General features: G+C 41.2%; 1 protein-coding gene across 1 annotated transcript; it reads right to left on the reverse strand.

Moving 5' to 3' along the window:
- Nucleotides 1-43: 43 nt before the first annotated feature.
- On the reverse strand, nucleotides 44-21,756 carry GNS (glucosamine (N-acetyl)-6-sulfatase). Its single transcript, XM_072863052.1, has 14 exons — nucleotides 21,462-21,756; nucleotides 20,678-20,737; nucleotides 19,785-19,991; nucleotides 18,163-18,228; nucleotides 17,659-17,757; nucleotides 15,057-15,224; nucleotides 11,315-11,397; nucleotides 9,828-9,946; nucleotides 9,155-9,258; nucleotides 8,658-8,759; nucleotides 7,371-7,478; nucleotides 6,557-6,667; nucleotides 4,493-4,653; nucleotides 44-3,663 (listed from the first exon to the last, which is right to left on the reverse strand). Exons 1-14 carry the CDS (start codon nucleotides 21,600-21,602, stop codon nucleotides 3,588-3,590), a joined length of 1,605 nt encoding a protein of 534 aa, XP_072719153.1. The 5' UTR covers nucleotides 21,603-21,756; the 3' UTR covers nucleotides 44-3,587.
- Between the last annotated feature and the right edge of the window lie 311 nt (nucleotides 21,757-22,067).

The raw sequence follows: 22,067 nt of genomic DNA on the forward strand, positions 1-22,067 counted from the left end.
ATCCTTTGGAAAGGTTTAACTGAAATTCAGTAACAGAAAGGTAGGAAGTTTGATAGGCAGTTTATTTTTTCTTTCCCAACAGTGCAGCAGTGAACAGGGTCCTCTGGAAGGGCACTTTCTAGCCAAATGTTCAAAACAGCAGAAGTTAAGTATGCTCACAACATGCTACAGCAAAGTATGCTCACATACAGAGAGTAATACAAATAAAATTCATTTTAATTGAATCACAATAAACAGCTGTTTCATTATGATAAAATATTGTATTTAGCTTGTAGAATCAGTCTTAAATTTAACTTGATTTAAAAGGTATTATACCTGCTTTGAGTGTGTGTTTGCATTTATGTGTCCCTGTTACAGCTTTATTCCTCAAAATGAAGAGGCCCCATTTACTGGGCCTATCTATGCTCGGTAAGCAGGTACTAGCTGTATTCACTTACGCTGAAGTGATTATACTGAATGGTTTTTGGTTTAGGATAATGTAATAAAGTTATTAACTGTATTTCTCCCTGTATAATATCTACTTTATCAGATCAGATCATTAAAATTCACAGCTCTGCTTTTGATAATGATGATTTTTAAGAAATTTTTGTTTAAAAAAATCACATTTTACCTAAACCCAACTCTGTACCAGTAAGGCCCTTTCATTTAGCCTTTAGTCACAAGGTACAGATACAGCCATGGTCAAATAGCATATGAAATGGAATATCCAGGAAGACCATTTAGTTTTAAAATCACTTGTTGGGAATTAGATCTGGATACGAGTCAAAAGTTCCTTGGTAGTATTTTTTTAATCATCAAGGATAAGAATTAACACTGTTCATTCAAGGCTGTAAAAATACTCAGAATTAACTGCTTCATGGAAACAGACACCAGACAAGTGACAAAAAACTCCTCTAAAAGCAATGGAATGGTTCCTGTTCTTCCTACAACTACATGCTTTTGCTGAACTGTTCTTAAGTGTTTATCAAAAAGTGGAAGTGAGGCAGATATTTTCCTGAACTGCTGTTCTCTTTTTGGTTAAGTAAGGACTGATTAATTTCATTCTGAATTTCAATTTAAGACAACATTTGACAGACTTCAGGTACAGTGTGGTTCTCTGACAGTGAGTGTGTTAAGTTATTGAGCCTAGTTACAGACAAAATGCTTTTTAGGTGTGTGCAGATAGCAAGAGTGTTAATTTGGGTATAACACCTGGTCACACATACTGAATATTCTCTATCAGTTCTGTCAACCTTCATGTTAGTTATTAGCCAAAAAGTAAATCATTCAAAAGAAAATTTCCTTGTTATGGCTTAAGATCACTAAGAAAAGATAGTGTTAGTTACACATCTCTACCCATAACAAAGTTTTTTTTTTTCCCTCTATTAAGAAGCATCATAACACACATTACTTATACTGAAACTTAACTCAAGTGGAAACTTGACACATTACCTAGATTTGATGGAACTGTTGAGGGTTTAATGTGCAGCAATCAATGTATTTCTCTCTAGCCTCCACACAGCTACCAAAATAAAGCTTAAACAAAGAACAAGTCTAATTGCTAGAATTATCTGAGCAAAACGCTACATAAATGAACTTCAGGTTTAGCTCAGTGTGCAAGAAAATACTTGAGAGCATGAAAACAACTTTGGTTTTGTTTTTAAAGACAAAACAGAGCCTGAAGGGTATTGATGGGCAATAACTAAGGCTTGAGAAACAAAGAACAGGATAAAGCTACAGTTGTAGTGGAGGCAAAATGAGTCCTGAGTATTTGAAAGTGTGTAAGTAGTTTGAGTATCCCAAAACCTCTGCATTTATACAGATGCTCCAGCTGAAAAGTTACCTTTCAAGTGATTTTTTTTGTCTCAATATTTGGTCACTCTAGAGATTTGAAACAATGAGTTAGATTTGAGACAAAAGCTCTACAAAATCTAACCTGTAGACCATCACAGAAGTTTGCAACTCCAAGCTACAGGAAAGACAACTTCTGTGCTTCAGAATTAAAAGCAAAGAAAGTTCTTACTGTAGCATTGCTTGTATCCAGTTTGTGGATCTGTGCACCAGGGTATGCACCTTCATGGCTTTGAAAGGGTTATACTTTGTTGCCTACTTAATGATTACTTAGTAGAAGGTTTTATGTGACAGAAGTTGAAATCATCATGCTCTCTATTCGGGTGAAAGATCTGAAATAACTAAACACTAAATAGTTGTGTCACAGTTTGTTTGACAAGGGAAAGATTATCTTGCCTGATAACACAGTTGATTTGCCCACAAGCAACATGAACTTGTCTTGCAAAAGATGCACACTTTCCAGAAGGTGTTTTGCCAAAGAATCCATACAGAAGTCACATGCTAACACAAGTTTGGGTGTTTTTCAAGATTTAGAAAGATATGCAAGTTTAGGTGCAAGTGATGGCTGCATTTCAGATAATCCTAATCAGAAGGTTGAAAAGACAACATCACCCTTCCAAAGGGAAGCCAAGTGATAATGTACTGCAGTCAGACACCTGACGTCAGTCCTTTGGTGTGAAGGCCACTTACTGCAGGTTCCAAGTAGTTATGTCTCAAATAAAAAGCAACACTATGAAGCACTTAAACTGCCTAAAATAGCCCTCTTAGCCTAACTGCTAGTGAGCAATGATTTATTTATTTATTTTTGGCTAGTTTGCTCTCAAAATAATTTACCTTCAAGAATCTAATCAACATAAGATGTTAGACAATTCAAGACATTTGGAGGTTAGAGACAGATCAACTCTACTGTGGTGCCCTGTTTTTTTGTGGATTTTTTTAAATGTTACTTTTGTTTATATATTAAAACAGACTTAAGAGTTAGCTCAAAACACAGGCACAGTTATATGAATACTTGTTAGTCTCACCACTCTTGTTTAACTCACTAGCCCAAGAGTTTTTTCAGTAGTACATAGTAACCCATTCCAGCATTTCAAACTAGGAGGAGGTTGAAATTGCATTCTTGTTTGCAAGCTACCAAAGCTGTCCTACAAAATTCATTGGTCTCATTTGAAGTGGTCTCATTGAAAGAGAATATTTAGCATACAGATTTTAATTCTGCACGAGACACTTGCTAGTCAGATCCTACAGTTTTGACTAATGCCTTCCTACGCTATTTTGGGCTAGTTTGCTATTAACAGCTTTGAGCTCAATACAGGAAACCTATAATTAAACATAGCTTTTAAGAAAGTCTATGACACTGAATATGGGTGAGCATTACTGTGCAATAGCACCTGCCTATCTAACCCAACTCAAATACGCATTTATTGATTTTTAGAACAAAATAGACTGTTCAGATTCACAGGCATAGGTTCACCTCTGTGCCTGTGATACGAAAAGATACTTGAAAGACAAAGGTGGTAATCAACTATCTGAGCAAGACAGATTAGCTGTGTCTAATGATTTAGTTACAGTTCAGCTGTAAAATACATATTGCACAAGGCAACCAGCTAAAGACAAGGTTTTTTCTTCCGCACAGGGTTTGAATAGCCCATTACAAGTCTTGCAGCTGTGATCAGCGAGAATTACAGAGACAGACCTGCTGCAGTCACTGGAGGAGCTGGTCAGTGGGAGCTGATTGCAAGAGGCTCTTAAGTGCCTTATAAGGACTGTGCAGAAAACCTCCGAGCCCGAACACCGTGATTGCTGAACATGAGCCGTGGGTCAAACCTGTACCTATAGAAAGGAACAGAGTTTGTGTGAGCTGTGACCAACACTTCTAGAAAAAACTTATTTCTAGAATAACTCTGGTACAAGGCTACGTGTATATTTGCTTTCTTGACAGTATGCAGTAGGGACAATCTCTCTACATATTACAACAGATTAATTATAACAACACGCAACTGAGGAGCTGGTAGTCACCAAAGAAATAAATACTAGCTACAACATACCAACAGCATATTGGCATGTATAACATAAATGCGTTTCCTGAATGCTTAAACAGAAAGCTTTGCTGCCTCGAACTACAAACTTCTGTAGCACAACTGTAAGGACATTTTAAATAGCGCTTAAAAAAGCTTCGGTCCAAATGATTACTGAATTTTGAGGTAAGAAGTGCTATTCACTTACAACAGCTGACTAACACATACAGCTTAGGTCCTGCAGGAAACATTCTTTGCTAGCAGCATCTCCAGGAACAATCATAGCAAGTATTTGGGAAATTCCTGCCTACAGAAACCTGCAGAGCTTCCCCTTGTTTGCAGGCAAACCTGAGGTCACTTGTCTCTGACTACTCAGCACAGCTGTAAGCTTCAGCTATTCTAAGTCAACAATGGCTGACAAGATTAAAGGAGTAGTAGTAATACCATCAAGTTATATTTGGTAGGTTAAATTAAAATACAGATTAAACATTAGAAAAGAAGCATCAAGAAAGCTTCTCTATTAAACAACAGGATGTATGTCAGTAATATTATATTCCGTCATAAATACCCTCTATAAAAGCTTAATTTAAAAAAATATAGTTATATTTAGAAGTATTATAATAATTAATTGAACCAGTGTTTACCCGGGATCGAAGACACCTGGTGTACGGCAAGTTGCTCCTGAACAGGACTGCAGCATCATTAATCGATAGTTCATCTTTTCTAGAATTTCTTGATCAATTGTTTTAGCAATGTTATTAATCTGGTGTGGATCTGCAGTCAAGTTATACACTTCCACAAACACCTGGAGAAGAAAGTTCCTGCACTGTATTAAGTCCTAAACGCTGATTAACTTTTAATAATATTATTTGGGAAGAACACTATAACAGCATATAGTCTCAAATGTTATTTTCAACTACATTGCAGCATCCCCACACATAAGCCATACTTAGCCACGTGGCTAAGCGGTCAAAGACAGGACTGTGTAGGTAAAGCTAAAGTTTTGTGATAGTACAGTATTGTTGGAAAGTTTTTACTTCCAGCTGAAGTGCTCATCCGCTACACTGTGGATTTTTTTCTAACACATAAATGGAACCCATCTAATGACTGTAAAACCACAGCAAGAGGCCATGGCTAAGCTGGCTGTCTTTTCATTAATGGATCTCAAAATATACAATCTCATGACCATCACAGCACCATTATATGCTCATCAGGCACTTCCAGCTCTCAAACTCAGACAGCTGTCTTGACTACCTGTACAAAATACACTGAGCACAAGTATGCTATAACCCTAACACAAGAAAGCTTTTTTGTGTGTGCACACTTTGAGAAGATTTTTTTGTGTGCTTTGAGAAGGTTTATCTGGAGGATTTTAGGGTGGAGTTGTTTTTTGGTACATTAAATCTCTAAACCATTCCATGGGACAAATACTTGCCAAACATATCAAGAATTCAGCTGAGGTTTTGTCTGCACTAGATAGGGAGGCATGACTGCAGATGATGTTGATTAAAACTGGGTGGGTTGTGTCTAACAAAGATGCATCTGCACAGACTTTGGTTGCAAGCTTGCTTGTAAGGTTCACTGCAAGGTTTTAAAAGCCACATTGCGCATCTTCCCCTATACCATTAGTCTTAATTTAGCTGACCTAGGTAAGCTGAGTGACCCAGAAGTGCCACAGCCATACCTTCGTACTGGAAAAAAAAGTGACATGAGGTGTATTATCAGATCAACTTTGGAGTCTACTTTTACAACAAAAGCTGCAACACTCATTTAACTTCATCATAAATGGTCAGAAAGTGGAATAATGAAGGGCAGGGTCTGCTAATCAGCATCTTGGTCTCCTATACAGTCTTCCTTGCTATCTTACTGCAAAAACCACCTTGTGGGATTTACTCCCCTGCTCTAGGTTGTTCATTGTAGACTATCAGAAGATGTTTTGTGTGGTGGCATGATAACTGGGGATACCTCCTGTTTATGCATTTATTGCACATCTGCTGACAATGCAGTTTATTAGCTTTGTGACCCGGTTGCCTCACACCCAATATGCTCTCTGAAGCAACTGTGTGCAAATGGGCACAAGTAAAGACCAGCCCCATAACACACCAAGTTTTGTGCATACAGCGGGTACTCTGCTAGCGAGATTTGAAGTTTCTGAAGTGGGACATTATGTCCCTTATACCCAAACAACTTAAGATAAGGTTAGAGACCTTTCTCACAGTTGTAACTTAAATACTTGTTTTGCCAGGCAAATAAGCGAGCAATAGAAGAGAAATGATCAGCCTGGGATTTCAGTTCTTCCCAAGGAAAGGAGTTGCAGCTGACCATAGGAACAGCAGAGGTACAGTGTAACAGAAAATGTTTGTCTACAGAAGACTCTGCCACGTGGAATTAGGGTAAGACAGAGAACAGAACCCAGCGCCGCACCCCATGAAGCTGTTAAGTGATACCAGAAGGCGATAATGGTAGTTTAGGCTATTGTCCCTTCCTCACTCCCCTCCCACCCCCTCTCCCTTTTTTTTTTCTTCCCAGAGCCCCACCAGAATTTTGGTCAAACATTCTCACCAGCAGATAAATACTTCACTGTTTATCCTGCAAGCAATGCTAGTCTGCTTTTCAGAATACTTCATGGAAACCTTGAGAGCAGATAAGAGTGCAGACAGTCGCTAGCACAGTTGTGAACAGTTCACATCTGCTACTCAGAGACTTACCTCCCGGTCATCAAATTCACAGTACTGCAGATCCCAGGAAGTTGACAGTGTCCTTACACAAGCATATGTGTTGTTATAGGAATCTTCACAGACACAGTCTGGGAAGCAGTGCTGTGAAGTGAGCAGTGAACAAAAACTTCAGAGCAGGAAAAAAAATGAACTAGCAACCCTTTTCCTAGAGTCTATACCAGCTCAAGCCAACTGCAGTTAACTGATGAACACCAGGATCTTAGTCTAACACATGCAAGTCTCCACTGGGGATTTTAAGCAAAAACTCAGCTCTTCAACATTTGAGAAGGTGTTGGTAATGAACTCACCATGATCCAGTGCATTTTGTCTGGGAAGCTAATGTACATACACTGAAGAGAACAGCAGCACAACACACACTACTAAAGACAACACGGATGAGATGCTTTACTTAAAGCAAACCATCTTTGATTCAGGAAGTAGCCAGTGACTTAAATAATAGTTACATATAAGAATTGTGCAATCAGGTCACTGGAAGTTTAGAAAGAACATGACGTGACTGCTACCCACTTTGCCAAGTCCACACCTTCCTGCATATTTCTCCAACCCTGAGGCCCTACAGATTCCCACTGAAAGGGTAACTCTGTTCTGTACGGTCATGTGGACACACCAGTTCTGCATGTCTGGATGTCTCCCTCCAATTCTTAAATGCTGCACAGGACCTACAGACCTAGCTCCTACTTACCAAGACACTGTGAGCTTACTTATAGAACCAGGTGAGTCCACACCACAAACAGGTTTAATTCAGCAGCTATTTTCTAATATAAACAAATCTTGTCCTGCTTACTGTGACACCAGGTCCTAGGCCAGGACAGGTAGGATCACTGCCGTTGTATCCTTCTCCTTGGTACTCCACCAAGAAATCTGATCTCCATGTCACATTTTTGTCTCCTCTCTAGGACAAGAAGTTAACATGACGCAATATTCACTGCACTGTGAAACAGAAGAAATTCTCCATGCCTGGTACAACACTAACACTGCTCACTGCTTACAAGGCACTTTGAGTCACAGTCCCTAGTTTGGGTCAGTCTTAAAATAATATTCAGCCTTAGGTTAGAATGTCTTGTGTAGCTGGGAGACAAGGATCCAACCCAAAAAGTACAAAACCCTCACAAGAAGGTGTACTAAAGTACCATCTTGAATTTACAAAGAATCATGCAGTAATGCAAAGTAGGAGCCACGTGTTTCTCTTTGGTTTATATCAGACTACCGCAACAGATGGAAAAAGATACCCTTGGCGTAAGAAAAGATAAACAGCTTTAAGAAGCAACTAAGTTTTAAGCTGCTTTATTTGTGGCTGCATTTTAAAAGACAGAGGGAGAGGGAAGTTTAAAGTTAATATACAGCACCATCACAGGCATATAGAGCAAAACAATGAGTTTCAGTTTTGATTCTGTCAGAGTTTAAACTAGATGCCTTTTACCTGCTTCTGTCTAAAGAACAGCTTAAGGCTTGGATACAAGGTTTTAAAAGCAAAGCACTGTTTTAAATCTGGATGATCTCCTACGTTTCCAAGTAAGCTGCCTTCAATTTATAGACTAAATTTAATTAAAACTAAAAGGATCAACTGCAAGCAGCTTTATTTAAATAGGCTTCTGCTCACTTATTGGAAAGGTCAGGTTTACTTTAAAAAACTACATGCATTTTTCCAGAGTTTAGGGGGAAACACTAGTTCTACTGAAAATTGAGGCAAACCAAAGATTTAAGTAAGAGCAGTTTGCTTTTCTCCTATGTCTATGCTGAGAAATTCTAAGGAAAAGGGGAGGGAAAGATGCATGGTGGAAACAACATACAGCCTTCAAAAAAGGAATTACTACCAATGGCAGGATTAGCCAAAGGATGGCACAACTTTCTGTTACAAAATGACCACAAAGTTGTAGGGCTTACTAAAATACATCTGCATTTAAACAGCACACTTAGTTTTTTCACTAAGCCACAAACATCCCGCGTGAAAATACCATAAAGAGAAGAAGCTGGGTTATGAGTCGACCTAGTCTATCAAAGGAAGTAGTATTCACTTTGAAGAATAACCCCTGCAAGAATTACTGGTTACTATCCCTGTCCATCTACTTACCAACAGTGGCAACAGTGACATCCCATCCATCTGGGTCTTATTCAAGTCATACCCCGCGATATCCAGAATAGTGGGACCCAAATCAATATTTGCAACAAGCATCTGCAGGGTGAGGAAAACTTAGTTCAGAAGACCAGAACCAAACAGATGTAATGAGACTTCTGTATTTTAAGTACTTGTAATTTTAGGTACACCTAAACACTACTTAATTTCATCTTTATAGGCTAATGGACCCTGTAACATTCACAAGCAATGGTAGGGTCTTTGGAAGGTGAGTCTCACATCTATTTTATTTCTGTAGCCTGCAATTACTTAAATTTACTGATTCAAACACAAGCACACAGCTTTTTAGAATGAGTTCTTTGCACTTTCTACCAATCCATATATTTCATTTCATTGATACACATATATGCAGGAGGATGAATTATTACCTGAAGTTGATAACTGTGAAACAATATTAAAAGTAAATCCATACTCTGATTTAACTTCTTTCTTACCTTGTTTGTCTGATTTGGTTTTATCCCTGGTCCTCGAACTAGCAATGGAACTTTGATATCAAACTCATACAGCTGCCGTTTGTCTATTGGCAAGGAAAACTGGCCTATACGGTAGAAAATGGAAAAAGTTAAAATGTAAAACAAGAAGCCATTTAAGAGTCTTGTGTTACATAATTTCCAGCAACCAATTTTTTAAGAAGTCAGAAGAGGTTCTTAACCTGAACTACATTAACAAAGTGGAGGGTAGGAACAAACAACTTCAAAGTGTAAGCCATATCTTACAAACTTTAACAGCTTAAATGATGCTGCATTTTTAGTTGTACAACATGACACAGACAGGTCTTTGACAGATTTTTACTGGTTAACTCTTTCATGGCAACTCCCTACAGAACACAGAGACCCTTCCTCCATTTCTGTCCTAATTTTATGTATACCAGGATACAGTGGTAGAGATTAATGCTAAAAACTGCAACCAAACATAAACCAAACAAACAATAAAATCCCCAAACACCCCACACTGCAACTCCAGATTGGTTTGCAACTCAAATTAGTACTTCTCATGTCTACAGTTTTCCACAGCTGCTGTTCCCGTTTTCTGGAGTGGTCACGAGGGTGAAATGTTATGCGATTCCTGGATCTTCTACAAACATTCAGTAAGCATTGAAAATTTTACCAGTGTGGAAGCCATTGTCCGATGTGTAAAAGATGTATGTGTTGTCTAATTCTCCATTCAGTTCCAGTTTCTTCACTAGTTTCTCTATCAGGTCATCTACTGACAGCAGAGTTTGCCACCTATACAGACACAAAGTAATTCATATTAGAGTATGAAAAATTCAGAATAATTCTGACTGCAAGTGGGGCATTCATATTCTGCTTCAAGTCAGTGTATGCACGGTAAGTAGATTATTTTGCTTGCAAATTCTGAAAACAAACTTCATAGATTACTACACTGTACATTTAAGGCTGCAATTTAAGATAGAAATAGACTGTTTGTCTTCAGTTCTTGTTGATTTTATTCTGTGGTGTCTGAGAAAGACGTCAAAATGCTGATTACTTCTTATCTGGAGACAGTCAAGACCAACTTTGAAGGAACACAGTGGTAAAGAGTCAGAGTTATCTCCTGCAAGGTCACTTGTTATTAGTTTTTTATGTCTAGTTTTTAATATTAAAATACAAGACTGCCATGAATTTTATTGTCTATATGGGATCCTTTCTGCTTGAAAACTACATCAGCTATTTTGTATTACTCCTGCAATATCAGGGTCCATTTTTCCAGTGTGTCTGAAGCCTTGAACAGCCACAAGTTATTCTTCCCTTTGTCATGGGGTCTGCCATTGAGACAAGTGACTTCTTCTGGTAAGTCAGTAACAAGCCTCCACAGACTAGTATTATGCTGAATTAACTAGAGTTATTCAATTCTTGGATCCTGTTGTCTCCAGGCTTAATTTAAGATTTGTTGCATAATTTTACCAATAAAGCAAGAGCTTGAAAAAAAACTTCAGTTTCCATCTCCAAAGTGACAAGCAAATGCCTGATAACTGCTCAAAATGGAGTGCAACATTTAAAGTTAAGCTAATGTTTGTTTCACAGCTTTAAAATAAAATACACCTACAGTGTAAACAAATACCTTTTCTTTCTATTAAAAAGAGGGAACAAGCTGTATCTTCATGTTACTCCCCACATCCCTTTTTATAAAAATGAATCAAGCACCCGCCTTGGCCAGTCAGGTATTCCCATGTGAAAAGACCACAGACTGAGAGCCAAGGTTACTAAATCAGATTAGCAAGCAGATGAATCAATCACATTTGACATACATCATGTAAGAATCTGGAATTCAAGTGAAGATAAGGTCATTTTTTATGAAAACCTGTCGAGCACTGAAAGAAAAGCAGTAGAGATACCAAGCATGACTGGTCTTTTTTATGATAAATGATGGCAGCATTTGGGAGCAAAATATTTCTGAAGTCAATGACAAGTTTCTTTGCAAAAAGTAAACCAAAAGTCAGGTCTGCTGAGACAGATGCCAGAGAAATATTACAGGTAATTTGACATCTATTATCAGACTTATTACAACCCTTTTAAAAAAATACCTTTTATTTTTTTTTTTCCAAAAAAATAAAAGTTCTGAGTAGAAATCTTAAGCAACAAAAAAATTCTTACCGCTTTCTATAAGCATCATCAAGAAACTGTATTGATGAGTTAGTCATTGGAGTCTTTGCTTGTCGAATTAACCAGTGCTTGTTCTAAAGAAAAAAGACAAAAAGATTAGTGTAGGAGAGAAGTACCAGCTTTTATACCTTTCTTAGACCAATTACAACAGAAACATTGTTTAGGGTAAAACATCCACATGATCCCTGTGAAATAGCCAGGGAATGCAATCAAACTGACCTGACTCCAGTTTTCCCTCTTGGTTCATGCAAAAGCTAAGTTGCAAGAGTAGAATATATTACAGCTCCATTACGCTCAGCCCTTGGTGAGAAGAAAATAGCTGTGGATCTTTACAAAGCAGTTCAAGGAAGAAATTTGTGAAAGGAGCTAGGGAAGGCTCTCCCAGAGATAAGTCTGATAGCCTGAGACAGGTCTGATGAAAAAAAAAATCTGAAGGATTGAGCAGCATTGTAAGATTGGACTTGGTTGTTCAAGTGAGGTTCTTTTGGGACTAAGATTTGTGAGCATCCTAACATAGGTAGAGTGGTGGGGAGAAACTGCTGCATCAAAATCAATTCGGACTACCTAATTTATGAACAGGTGAGGACAAAGATCTGTAATGGTGCCACTGTCAGATTCTTGGTAGCCCATGAACTCAGGGATGGAGACTACTGAGAGGAGCAGAAACATTACCATTTTATCTGGATTTTTTGACTTCAGAGCAAGAACATTTCTTTTGCTGAAGCGTTAATGATTCTCCTAGCCACATACCAAACTTTCAGAAACAGCTCCTCCCTTTCTCCCCTCACCCATCCCCCCGAAGTAACGGAGATGATCTAACTCATATGAAAAGTGATAGTCCCACATCCTGAAGCACCAGTATGAACTGGGTCAGCTGCTCTGCAAATACATGGGAAGGTCTGTTGTGAACAACCTGAAGGTTAGCATTAGTGGGGAGTAGAACAAAGGAGAAAGTCATGTCAATACGGCTGTACGCTTTTTCATTTAGTAGGTCGGAGATGATCCTCTCATCACCCTCAGCTTGAACCTGTGTTTAGTTGGTCACTCCTCTCCGTAGAACCTCTTGTTTATGCAATTTCCCTCCTGTCACAAGCGAATGACTCTGAACAGGCTCAGGCTTAAGGGACTCACAATGAAGTGACTCATATCTCCTGCAATTATTCAGTTCTCCTGTTTTCTGTTCTTGTAGACTGAAGGGAAGATTTTTGGCATGGAGACTTAATACCATGTCCACTTTAATTCAGTTGTATTCAGATCTCTCTTTTATGGCAGTTGTAAAACAAGTCTCTGGAGACACGCTAAGTCTATCTCAGCAAGAAAACTCACAGCACAATCAAGACCAAACATCTAGGACTTATGTGTTGGTTGAGAGAAGAAAAAGTAATGAAAGGCATCACAAACCCCATCCCCAGCTCAGCAGAAGTTCTTCAGAGAATGAAGGCACTGGCAGTGTCACCTGTGCACCAGCCACCTTTCACATGAGATGGGCTCAGGAGAGGCCCTCCACAAGGCACAACCACGCTGGGTAACTCTGGGGGCTAGGTCAGCTAGTGCAGTAGAATCTTCCTCTTCTCCGGAGTATTTTGTTCTTCCTACCTTTCTCTAAAGTTTCAGGAATTTCACACAGCACCTAAACATCTTTGTGGATTTCAATAAACTTCACACTGACTCAGAGTCCTCAAACCTGCTTCCCTGTCAGTCCCTGTCAAGTCTCTGTCACCAGTTACAAAGCTGCCCACCAATCCTGCTGCCACCCTATGTCTCATTCTCAAAGAAAGCTTCAGAGACCTTGGGACAGAATACCATATCTTGCCAGCAGAATCTGAACACAGCTGTGCTCTGATTTTGCAGGAAAAACACTGCATGCAAGAGAAATACCCAACACATATCTTTTAATCAGCTTCTCTCTCAGAATGGCTTAGATAAACCACTCATCTGGGCTGTCAATAGTCCTGCTTGGGATACTGGACAGCTACCTCTTCACTTGATATAGTTCATAGCTGAGGATCCTAAGCAGAAATTAAAGTGCACATCACTGGCCAGAGTCCGACAACAACTTAACTCCTGTTTTTCATGCAGAGATTCTGCCTAGATGGCTCCTTTTAGTACCCCTTGCCCACAAACTGTATAAGGAAGCTAGGCAACATTAATTTAGGAATCAAGACTGTATAATGCAAGACTGTCTAGCAAGCATTACAACATCAGTGACTTGAGGATCTGAGCCTACGTACATGTTTATTGCTATTGCAGGAATTGTGCTTGCCCTAGAAAACAGTGAAGCTGAAAGAAGAGTTAGGCTTCAAGACCACAACACTGCCAATTACAGAAATGCACACTGTTAATGATCGTAGCTATTTTGTGTCTAGGAAGAAGGGTAATGCTAGTCTGTTTCTATTGTGAAACCTAGTACAACTGCTGTATTCACAGATATTAACTACCAAACATTAAGTCTCTTATTTTGCCTTGTTTTATATAGGCATATGCAGAGCTTTTGCTTTTGCTCCACATAAGGGAACTCCCCCACTGTATTTTTTGGCTAGCTGCTGACTTTGCTGGTCAAGTTATTTCTGGATCACTATTTTAAAAGCATTCCGTTATTACAGTAATGAAGTCTAAGACAAAGTTAGGGATCCTTTTATGGAGAAAGAAAGTCTGATTCCCACTCCCTAGTTCGAAACTTAACAGGTTGGGCCAAAGTATTCGTTACCGCTTGCAGCCCTTTTCTCCCCTTTCATTCATGTTTTTGTATCATGCTGATAAGCACATGGTCATTTTGCAAGCTACAGTCCTCAGCTAAAAAACAAATTCCACCCTGTACTACGTGAGTCACAGTGACCTTAGAAGAGGTATCACTGGGCTCCAGATAGGCATTTAGGCAATGGTATCTCTTAAGATTAGGAGCAAACCTCGAAGTGAATCAGCTGAACACTGAACAGTAGTGAGTTCTGCATTTTAAACTAATTGAATCAAAACCACAAAACCTCCGTAAGTTAAATATCTCACCAGATTAACTGTTTGTGACTTTCACTTATTGGCAGAGTAAGTAGCAGTGGATTAGTCTGAGCTAGACCATATTTGGCCAAGTTTACTTGCAGTGGAAGGTACTGCCCTGTCACAAGGATGTCTGCAAGTTTGTAACATTAGGCTCAGCCTAATTTGTTCCAACAAATGAAAGGCAAGTTCTCAAAGTCCTTAGTGACCCTGGGCCCTGTGGTTCACGACTGCATGAAGTCCTCTGGTTAGCCTGATACGCTCGTCACCTAGGGCAGCTTTGCCATAAGCTCAAGTAATGGACCACCCACCCACATGAGCAGATGTGCGTAGGAAGACAGGGCTCTCGTCATTCTTCACCTGAGGCTTTGTGTAGCACACTACCTATGCATTCTCCTGAACATACCAAGAGCAATGAAAGAACATTTTAAGAACTTCAGAACAGTCTGGAAATTGGACAAAAAATTAACTTTTTTCCATTTATCAATCATAATTCCATTGTACTGCCTTATCGTTTCTGACACTACTTTTTTTATTTACAAGATATTGGTATGCAAAAATCTCAAAGTCACAATAAACATATCTTACCCTGAAAGGCTGATTAACATAACTAAATAACCAGTAGTCATGGTATTAGCCTATTCTTCTCATTGTTTAAACTTAATATGCAAGTCAGGGTCATTGCCCACTGCTCTCGTAAGCTAGTAGAATAATCTATGCAGATTCTTCCTAGTTAGCTTACCTTTCCATGAATATTAAAATTGCTGTTTCTTGGTGCACTGACATTCGGAAAGCTCTTTGTATACTGTGGCGCAGCTGTCCAAGGAGAGTGCGGTGCTGGGGTCGAGATCATCATAAAGAAAGGTTCGAAATTAGATTTATACTCCAAGAAGTCCAATGACATGTTGGCCTGTGAACAGTTTTGTTGAAGAAGAAAAGTCACACCTCCAAAGGAAAACAGCAAGTATTTGAAAAATCCAAACTAGACATTCATAACTTATTTAGAGCTTGGTAGTACTGGGAACATTTAAACTATTTCAGAAACTTATTGCTTGCTCACCTACAGGTGTCCAGAACAGCAGCTCGTGATAAAAAAAAATCTCAAGTGTTCATGTTAAACAAATAATTTGTCCCACATCTCTGAACGACTTTCTACTTCAGACCTTTGCATTATTTAGACCTGGAAAGCTTATCAAAAGTTTGTGCTTTTTCCAGGTATCAAAATCCACCTAAACTCTGCTTTCATCAAGTGGAATTGGAGCTTGCTTAAACACCATCTGAGTCTTTCTGAGGCTCTCAGATGCCACCTCCTGCCTGATAGATCCCAGTTTAGCAGTTTCAATTGTCTTCAGAAATAGCAATAGTTCTGAAAAAGTTTTTCAGCCCCAGTGTTTATAGCGTATGCTCATTCTGCAGCAAGCTGAGAGTTTCTAAGGGGTGCCACACTTCTGCTGGTGAAGCTGGAAGCTCTAGTGAAGGAGAGTGCCAAACTCCACTCCCTCATGCCACTTCACTGCACTTTCATTTTCATTTCAGCCTATACACAATTTCAATTAGCAAGTTAGAAGAGATTGTGAGTTCCATTTTGGCTGGAAGGACAGCCTTTGAAATTAAAGCTTCAAAGGTATTACTCGCAGATGAGTTCTTCACTGTTCAAATCTTGCAACATTTTCCTTTCCTGTCTGATTAGTATATCCCACTTTGGATATCCTTTTCTTTCTCTAGAAGAAACAATACGCTAGGAATTCCCTCCTCTTCCCTCCTCCTAACTTCTACATCTAAGCAAGTGGGGCTGGACTTCAGTTATACGACAACAGAGTTAAGGGAGGATAAGAACTGTGCAAAGTTCGAAAACCTGGTTCAGAAACCAGGATGATTTAGGTAAACTCAGAGGTAGTCAACTTGGATTTTGTTAGGAGCTTAAACAGCAACATGTCAGGACTGCAGCAGACAGATCCAGGTGTTCAGATTCTTAATACCAGACTTAAGTACCCAGATGTCCTTAGTCAGGACAAGAAAGCTTGTGCATCACATCAAGCAACACAGGAACTTTGCATAAGCAATTTACTCCTGTGCACTGCCCATCGAGTGAATTAAACTCAAACACTAGCTCTGAAATGCTGAATACATATTTGGTAACTACAGGCAGAAGGTAGAATGCAACACACTGAAAATCATAATACACTGCTGTATCAACAGGTAACACACCACAAGTAAGAGGTTTATGCAGCAATGACCTGTTGGTTGAAATGCTTACAAGCTGCTGAAGGATCAAAAAAGACCAGTACAATGCCAGTAATAGGATAGTCTCACTTCTGGCTTATCAATTCCAATCTAGCTTTAGACAGTGTAAATCTAAATTTAATCAGACAGCTGTTCAGTACCCTAAGAAACATCAATCAGTTCTGTTCCTAGTAAGCAGCTGTCTGTATTCAAGAACCCACTGGAATGAAATGCATTAGGGTCTCAATGGAAGACTACGAATGGACTGCACAAGGGGACTTCTTAGAGAAGAACTTTCCTGAGTGCTGCATGTGAGCTCCCAGCACTACCAACTCATACACGGTAACTGCATGTCAAATTAAGACTCCAGCTTGGCAGGCAGGGGGAACACTTCCTTCCCCCCAAAAAAAACCCCTTCCAAGCTAATACTACTTTGCTAAACAGGGCCTCAAGGGAGCTAAAGTAACTCTTCCAACTTTCCTTTAAGTATTTGATATCTTTGTTACCTCTCTTTACCTTAAGAGGATAAAGAGGCTAAAGACTCCCCTGGTCAGCTACACATTTTGGCACAGTCCATACATTGCCCTCACACACTATGAAGTATTGATTAGACTTCAGTATTTCCAAGTTACCAGTTTGACTAGTTAGAGATTACAAGATACTGACACATCCTAATATCTAACAAACAAAACATGGTGTAAAGTTATTTTTACATGCTTAACCTCCCACTGAAATTTTGGCCCAGTTAATCTGTTACAGAAGTTGCATACTGTAACGAAACGCATCCTTCTATGAAGTAATTTAAGACGCTGCCTATATGCATCATGTTCCTCATGCACCATAGCAGTCAGTATTAACCTCTCAGTGAGGCTACTGGCTAGCAAATGGGCAGCTGGATTCCCTTTCCTCCCCACAGCTCGTACACACAAACTTGTCATTTCTAAATATACCCAGACTCTTGCTCTGCTGATTAGTGCCCACCATCATGACAGCACAATCATGCATTTATGAACTAATGCAGCCCAACAAATTATCATCCCCACCCTTCCCCAAGCCCCCAGCATGAGGCATTATCTGGTTATAAGCAGCTTCTGTAATACAGGTGTTGCAAAATTTCTTACCAGTACATCTGTCAGATAGTCTACACTGTAGTTCTCACCATGCCTTCGTGCTTTGCCATTTACTGAAAGAGTATAGTTGTAGTACTTTGAATTTTTCTCCTGTGAAAAAGAGAAATCGTGTGCATATTCATACAAAGCAACATGTACATTGATTACTTGAAATAATAAAAATGAGCTGCCAACAAGCCTTTGTCAAATAGGTTATAAGCATTTGTCACAAGGACACTGCGAGAATTATCAGAACTGGTCTCCAACAAAACTTATTTTAGTGCTATTTTACAGTGCCTTGGCTTTACAAGTTGGGGTTTTTCCCCAGGCACCTTAGTAGGAGTAGCCTTGTGAAAGACAAGGATCTGATATGCAATAGAGGAAAAGAGGGAAGAAAACTTGCATTAAGTTGTCAGATGCTCTTTGCCTGCTCTTTCATCACCAGCAAGGTTAGAACACAAGTTGGATTACAAAGCAACTGAAATTAAGTATTTTAAAAAAAGAACAGTCACATACCAAAGCATACCAAAAACTCCATCCAGGAGGGACATGACCTACTCCCCCTGCATCCTCTGCTCCGTACTGAAAAAAGACAGACTGTGACTCAGTTTCAATTATGATGAATAAAAGCTAGAAATTATGTTTCATATTCATGTGCTTTATTCAACACAAATCAGAAACTGCATTAAGCCAAATTTGATTTCACAATGGAAAAAACCCAATATATATGCATATAAAAACACATGTATAGCCTGTTAAAGAGACCAGGGTTAAATAACTAGAAAGACAGTAACTGAAAGCTTGGCATTCACCAATAAAATTTAAATTTTATTCCCTATTCTACTCTGCACATGAAAATATGCAGAGATCCTGGAGAACATACAGTACATCATCACGTAGTGAGAGGTGATCAAAACACACATGCAACAAGACAGTCTTAGGCTTTGTGATAACAGTTCACAAGATACTAAAGAAAATTTTGCATAGACCAAAAGCTTCCATCATCCTCTCCCAAAAGGGGGTGCAAACTTTAAGCAATGCTAGCCTCTTGTCACCTCAGTGCCAAATAATATAGAACAACGAGCCTTTAAGCCAGCAAAAAAGGAAAGGAGCTGCTGAATCAGTGCCAAACTCAAAACAGAGGGTGCCTCAGAGCAACACAGCGGGTTTTCTCAGGGCTGCCCTCTCCCATCTACATGGCTCGCCTAACTGCAGAAACAGGAGACTATGCTGAGTCAAGGGATGCTCAGAGGAAGCCAGATAAGTTTTCCTTCCCCTAGCTGCCTTGGTAACATCAGCAGAAACAAATTTGTGCCTGGCTATGAAAATTCATGTTCCGTTATTCTATTATACCACCAACATTTTCCACAAAGAGATGCAAGGAAAATAATGCTGTTAAGAACCCTGTAGCTCATCTAGCTCCAAATACAGTTCCATCACACAGGAGGAACACCTGATCTTAGAGCTTTCAGCGCTGAAGTTTACAGCTTACCATAAACTATAACAAACCACAGCTTAGTTAAAAACAGAAAAACACAAAAGCACACACATACAAGGGATTCAATAATAAAGTATTGGGTAACCTCTGTAAAGAACTCCAATAATATCTGTTCTCCCAATGGACGTGCCTCAGTGGACACTTAATATTTAAAATACCGTATTAACTGCTAAAAAGAAAATAGTCTTCTCATTCAAGGGGATATATCACTCTGGAATATTGAGACAAACTCATTTTTTTTGTTTAACGTTATTCTAACATCGTGCCTGGTCTGGCACTGGCTTGATAGTGTTCTTTAATACCACACACCAATCATCTATCCATTTCCCCCATCATCATCTCTAACAATTAACACACCTGAACATACTAAAAAAGCCTTTGTATTCCATCATCCTTTCAAAACTTACTTTTAAAAACATTCAGGCACCTACAGAATCTGACTTTAACCAAGTTAAGTTAACGATGTGAACTTTGCACTGTATTTACCCCATCTCAGCAAAGATAACTGTTCATCCAAGTAACACCATTTTAAACATTTTGGGGACCCACCATCAGCTACAAACAAAAATCACTGAATGTTTTACGAAGGTGGACAAATGCAAGTGAGCTGCGTCACAGTAAAAAAATAAGCACAAAATACCTCATTCAAATACTTTCCAGCAAAGAACGTTTGATAACCACACATAGTTTTGAGAAGCGCTGGGAAGGTGTATGGTTCTTGAATCTTCTGCCATAACTTGCTGCTACAGTTTCCTTCCAGAGTGTTATTGACAACATGATGATTATGTGGATATTTTCCTGTTAAAATGCTAGCTCGGCTGGGACAGCAAAGTGCACTGGGAACATACTGGAAAGACAGGACGAAGAGATACAAGATTGACACTGTAAAACAATTTTTCCTCATAATTTATAGTTTTGAAATATCAGCTAATGGGTTGATTAAAAAGTTGACCAACATTAAAGCATACTCCTTTTTAGACACAAAGAATTACATCCCAAGTATTTTCACTAGTGGAAAGCTGCACATGAGACTGGTTTTAGGTTTCTGCATCACACGCCCTTCAACCAGAACCCCCCATTACAGATTAGATGTGGTTCTTACACAGCAGCAAGCGTCCATTAAAATATTGTTTCCCAGTTGATTCACTCCATTATTTTAGCCACGGCAATATATTAGAATATGAAAAGAGTGAAGTGGGTTTTCAGCATGCATGAAGCTGAAAGTTTTATGCTTCTACTGCTTCTCAGGTTGTAATAAAAATATTCAGATTACTCAGTTTTACTTTACTTCTTCAGGAAATTAGCACAAGCACTTTTAGGAAGGGAAACTTTCCCTCTCGGATTCTGAACATGACCTTGAACTATATTCATTTTATGACCTAAAAGTAGTTAGGGACTGAATTTAAAAAAACCACACACATATGTACAGGCTTCATAAAACTCTTACCAGTTTTGCGATTCTAAATTACCTAAGATACAAACTACACAAACGCACATACCTCAGAAGTTCAAAGAGTTAATGTAAACACTTACTGCATTTAGGAAGGTTATTCCCATCTGCGCAATGAGGGCATCAGTCTTCTTTAGGGGTGTCTGGAAGAAAGGTACCGAACCGAAATCAGCTAAACGCGTAAGGATGCTAGGTAAAGCAGCAGAGTTGAAGCAGTTGTATGACTAGCTGAAAGAAGGCCCACCACCCCAGTTTTGAGGCACTGCCCAGGCAAGCCACCCAGCCTTTTCGCTAGGGCCCCGTGTGACCACAGCGGTTACGCAAGTCAGCCCAAGAGAGCAGAAGCGCAGGGAGTTCTCAGGGACTACCTGCGGCTGCAGAGGCTGTGCTCCAGAAGCCCCAGCCTCCACCCGCTTGAGCCTCGGCAGCTTCCCAGAGACGCTCCACTCACCCGGGGAAGCCCACCGTGATGCTCCCTTCTGCTGTCCCGGGGCTCCGCGGTCCCCGCGGGGCAACTCGGCCCGAGGCCGCGGACAGAGACTGCCCCCGGCCGCGGGCTGGGCCCTGGCAGCGCCGCTTGTCACCCCAGGCCTCCCCAGCGGCCGGAAGGACCCCCGCCTCACATCGGGCCCTCTCCACCCTCTCCCGCCTGACCCCAGCCCGCAGCCGGGCTAAGCAAGCTCGGCGGGCGGGCGGCGAGCACCCCCCCGGCGAGGGCGAGGCCTCTCGCAACGCTCCCACGGGCCCCCACGCACAACCCCGCGCCTCCCGCTCCCCTCGCGGAGGGGCCCAGCGCGGCGCCCCCCGGCCGGGCGGCCGGCGGGGTGCGCGGGAGGCCGAGGGGGGCCGGGGGCGCCGCGGGGCTACCATGCCGCCCAGGCAGACGTCCTGGTCGTCGGTGAGGATGAGCACCACGTTGGGCCTCCGCGCCTGCCGGGCTGCTCCCGCCGGGCTCAGCACCAGCAGCGCGGCCAGCGCCAGCCCCCGGACCACGGCGGCGGGGGACATGGCGCGGCGGCAGGGACGGACGGGCGGGCCGCCGGACAGCGGGACGGAGGGAGCCGGTGCCGCTGGACCCCGCGACGAGACGAGACGCGGCGCGGCCGTAGAGCGGAGCCCCGAGGAGCAGCGCGCGGGCGCGCCCCGCCCCCGGCATATGACCCGGGAGAGCGGCGGGGGGGCGTCGTCACGTGGCCTGGGCGGCCGCCGCGGCGGGGAGCCGCCCCTCCCCCCGACGCCGCCGGTTGGCCCCGCCCCCCGCCGTGGCCCCGCCCCCGCCCGCGGCCGGGGGGAAGCCGTTGCCATGGGGCGGGAGCGGGGCCGTCCCGCGGGCTGGGGTCTCGCCCGCGCCCTCCCGCGTAGCGCCCGGCCGCGGTCTGACGAGCTGGCCGCCCGCACGGGCGCCTGTGAGGGCGGGCAACGCAGCGGTTTGTTCTGAGAGGGTTCTTTTTAGTTGCTAAGTACTGCGTTTTG

The sequence above is a fragment of the Ciconia boyciana genome, chromosome 1 (assembly GCF_034638445.1).
Source record: "Ciconia boyciana chromosome 1, ASM3463844v1, whole genome shotgun sequence".
Taxonomy (NCBI): domain Eukaryota; kingdom Metazoa; phylum Chordata; class Aves; order Ciconiiformes; family Ciconiidae; genus Ciconia; species Ciconia boyciana.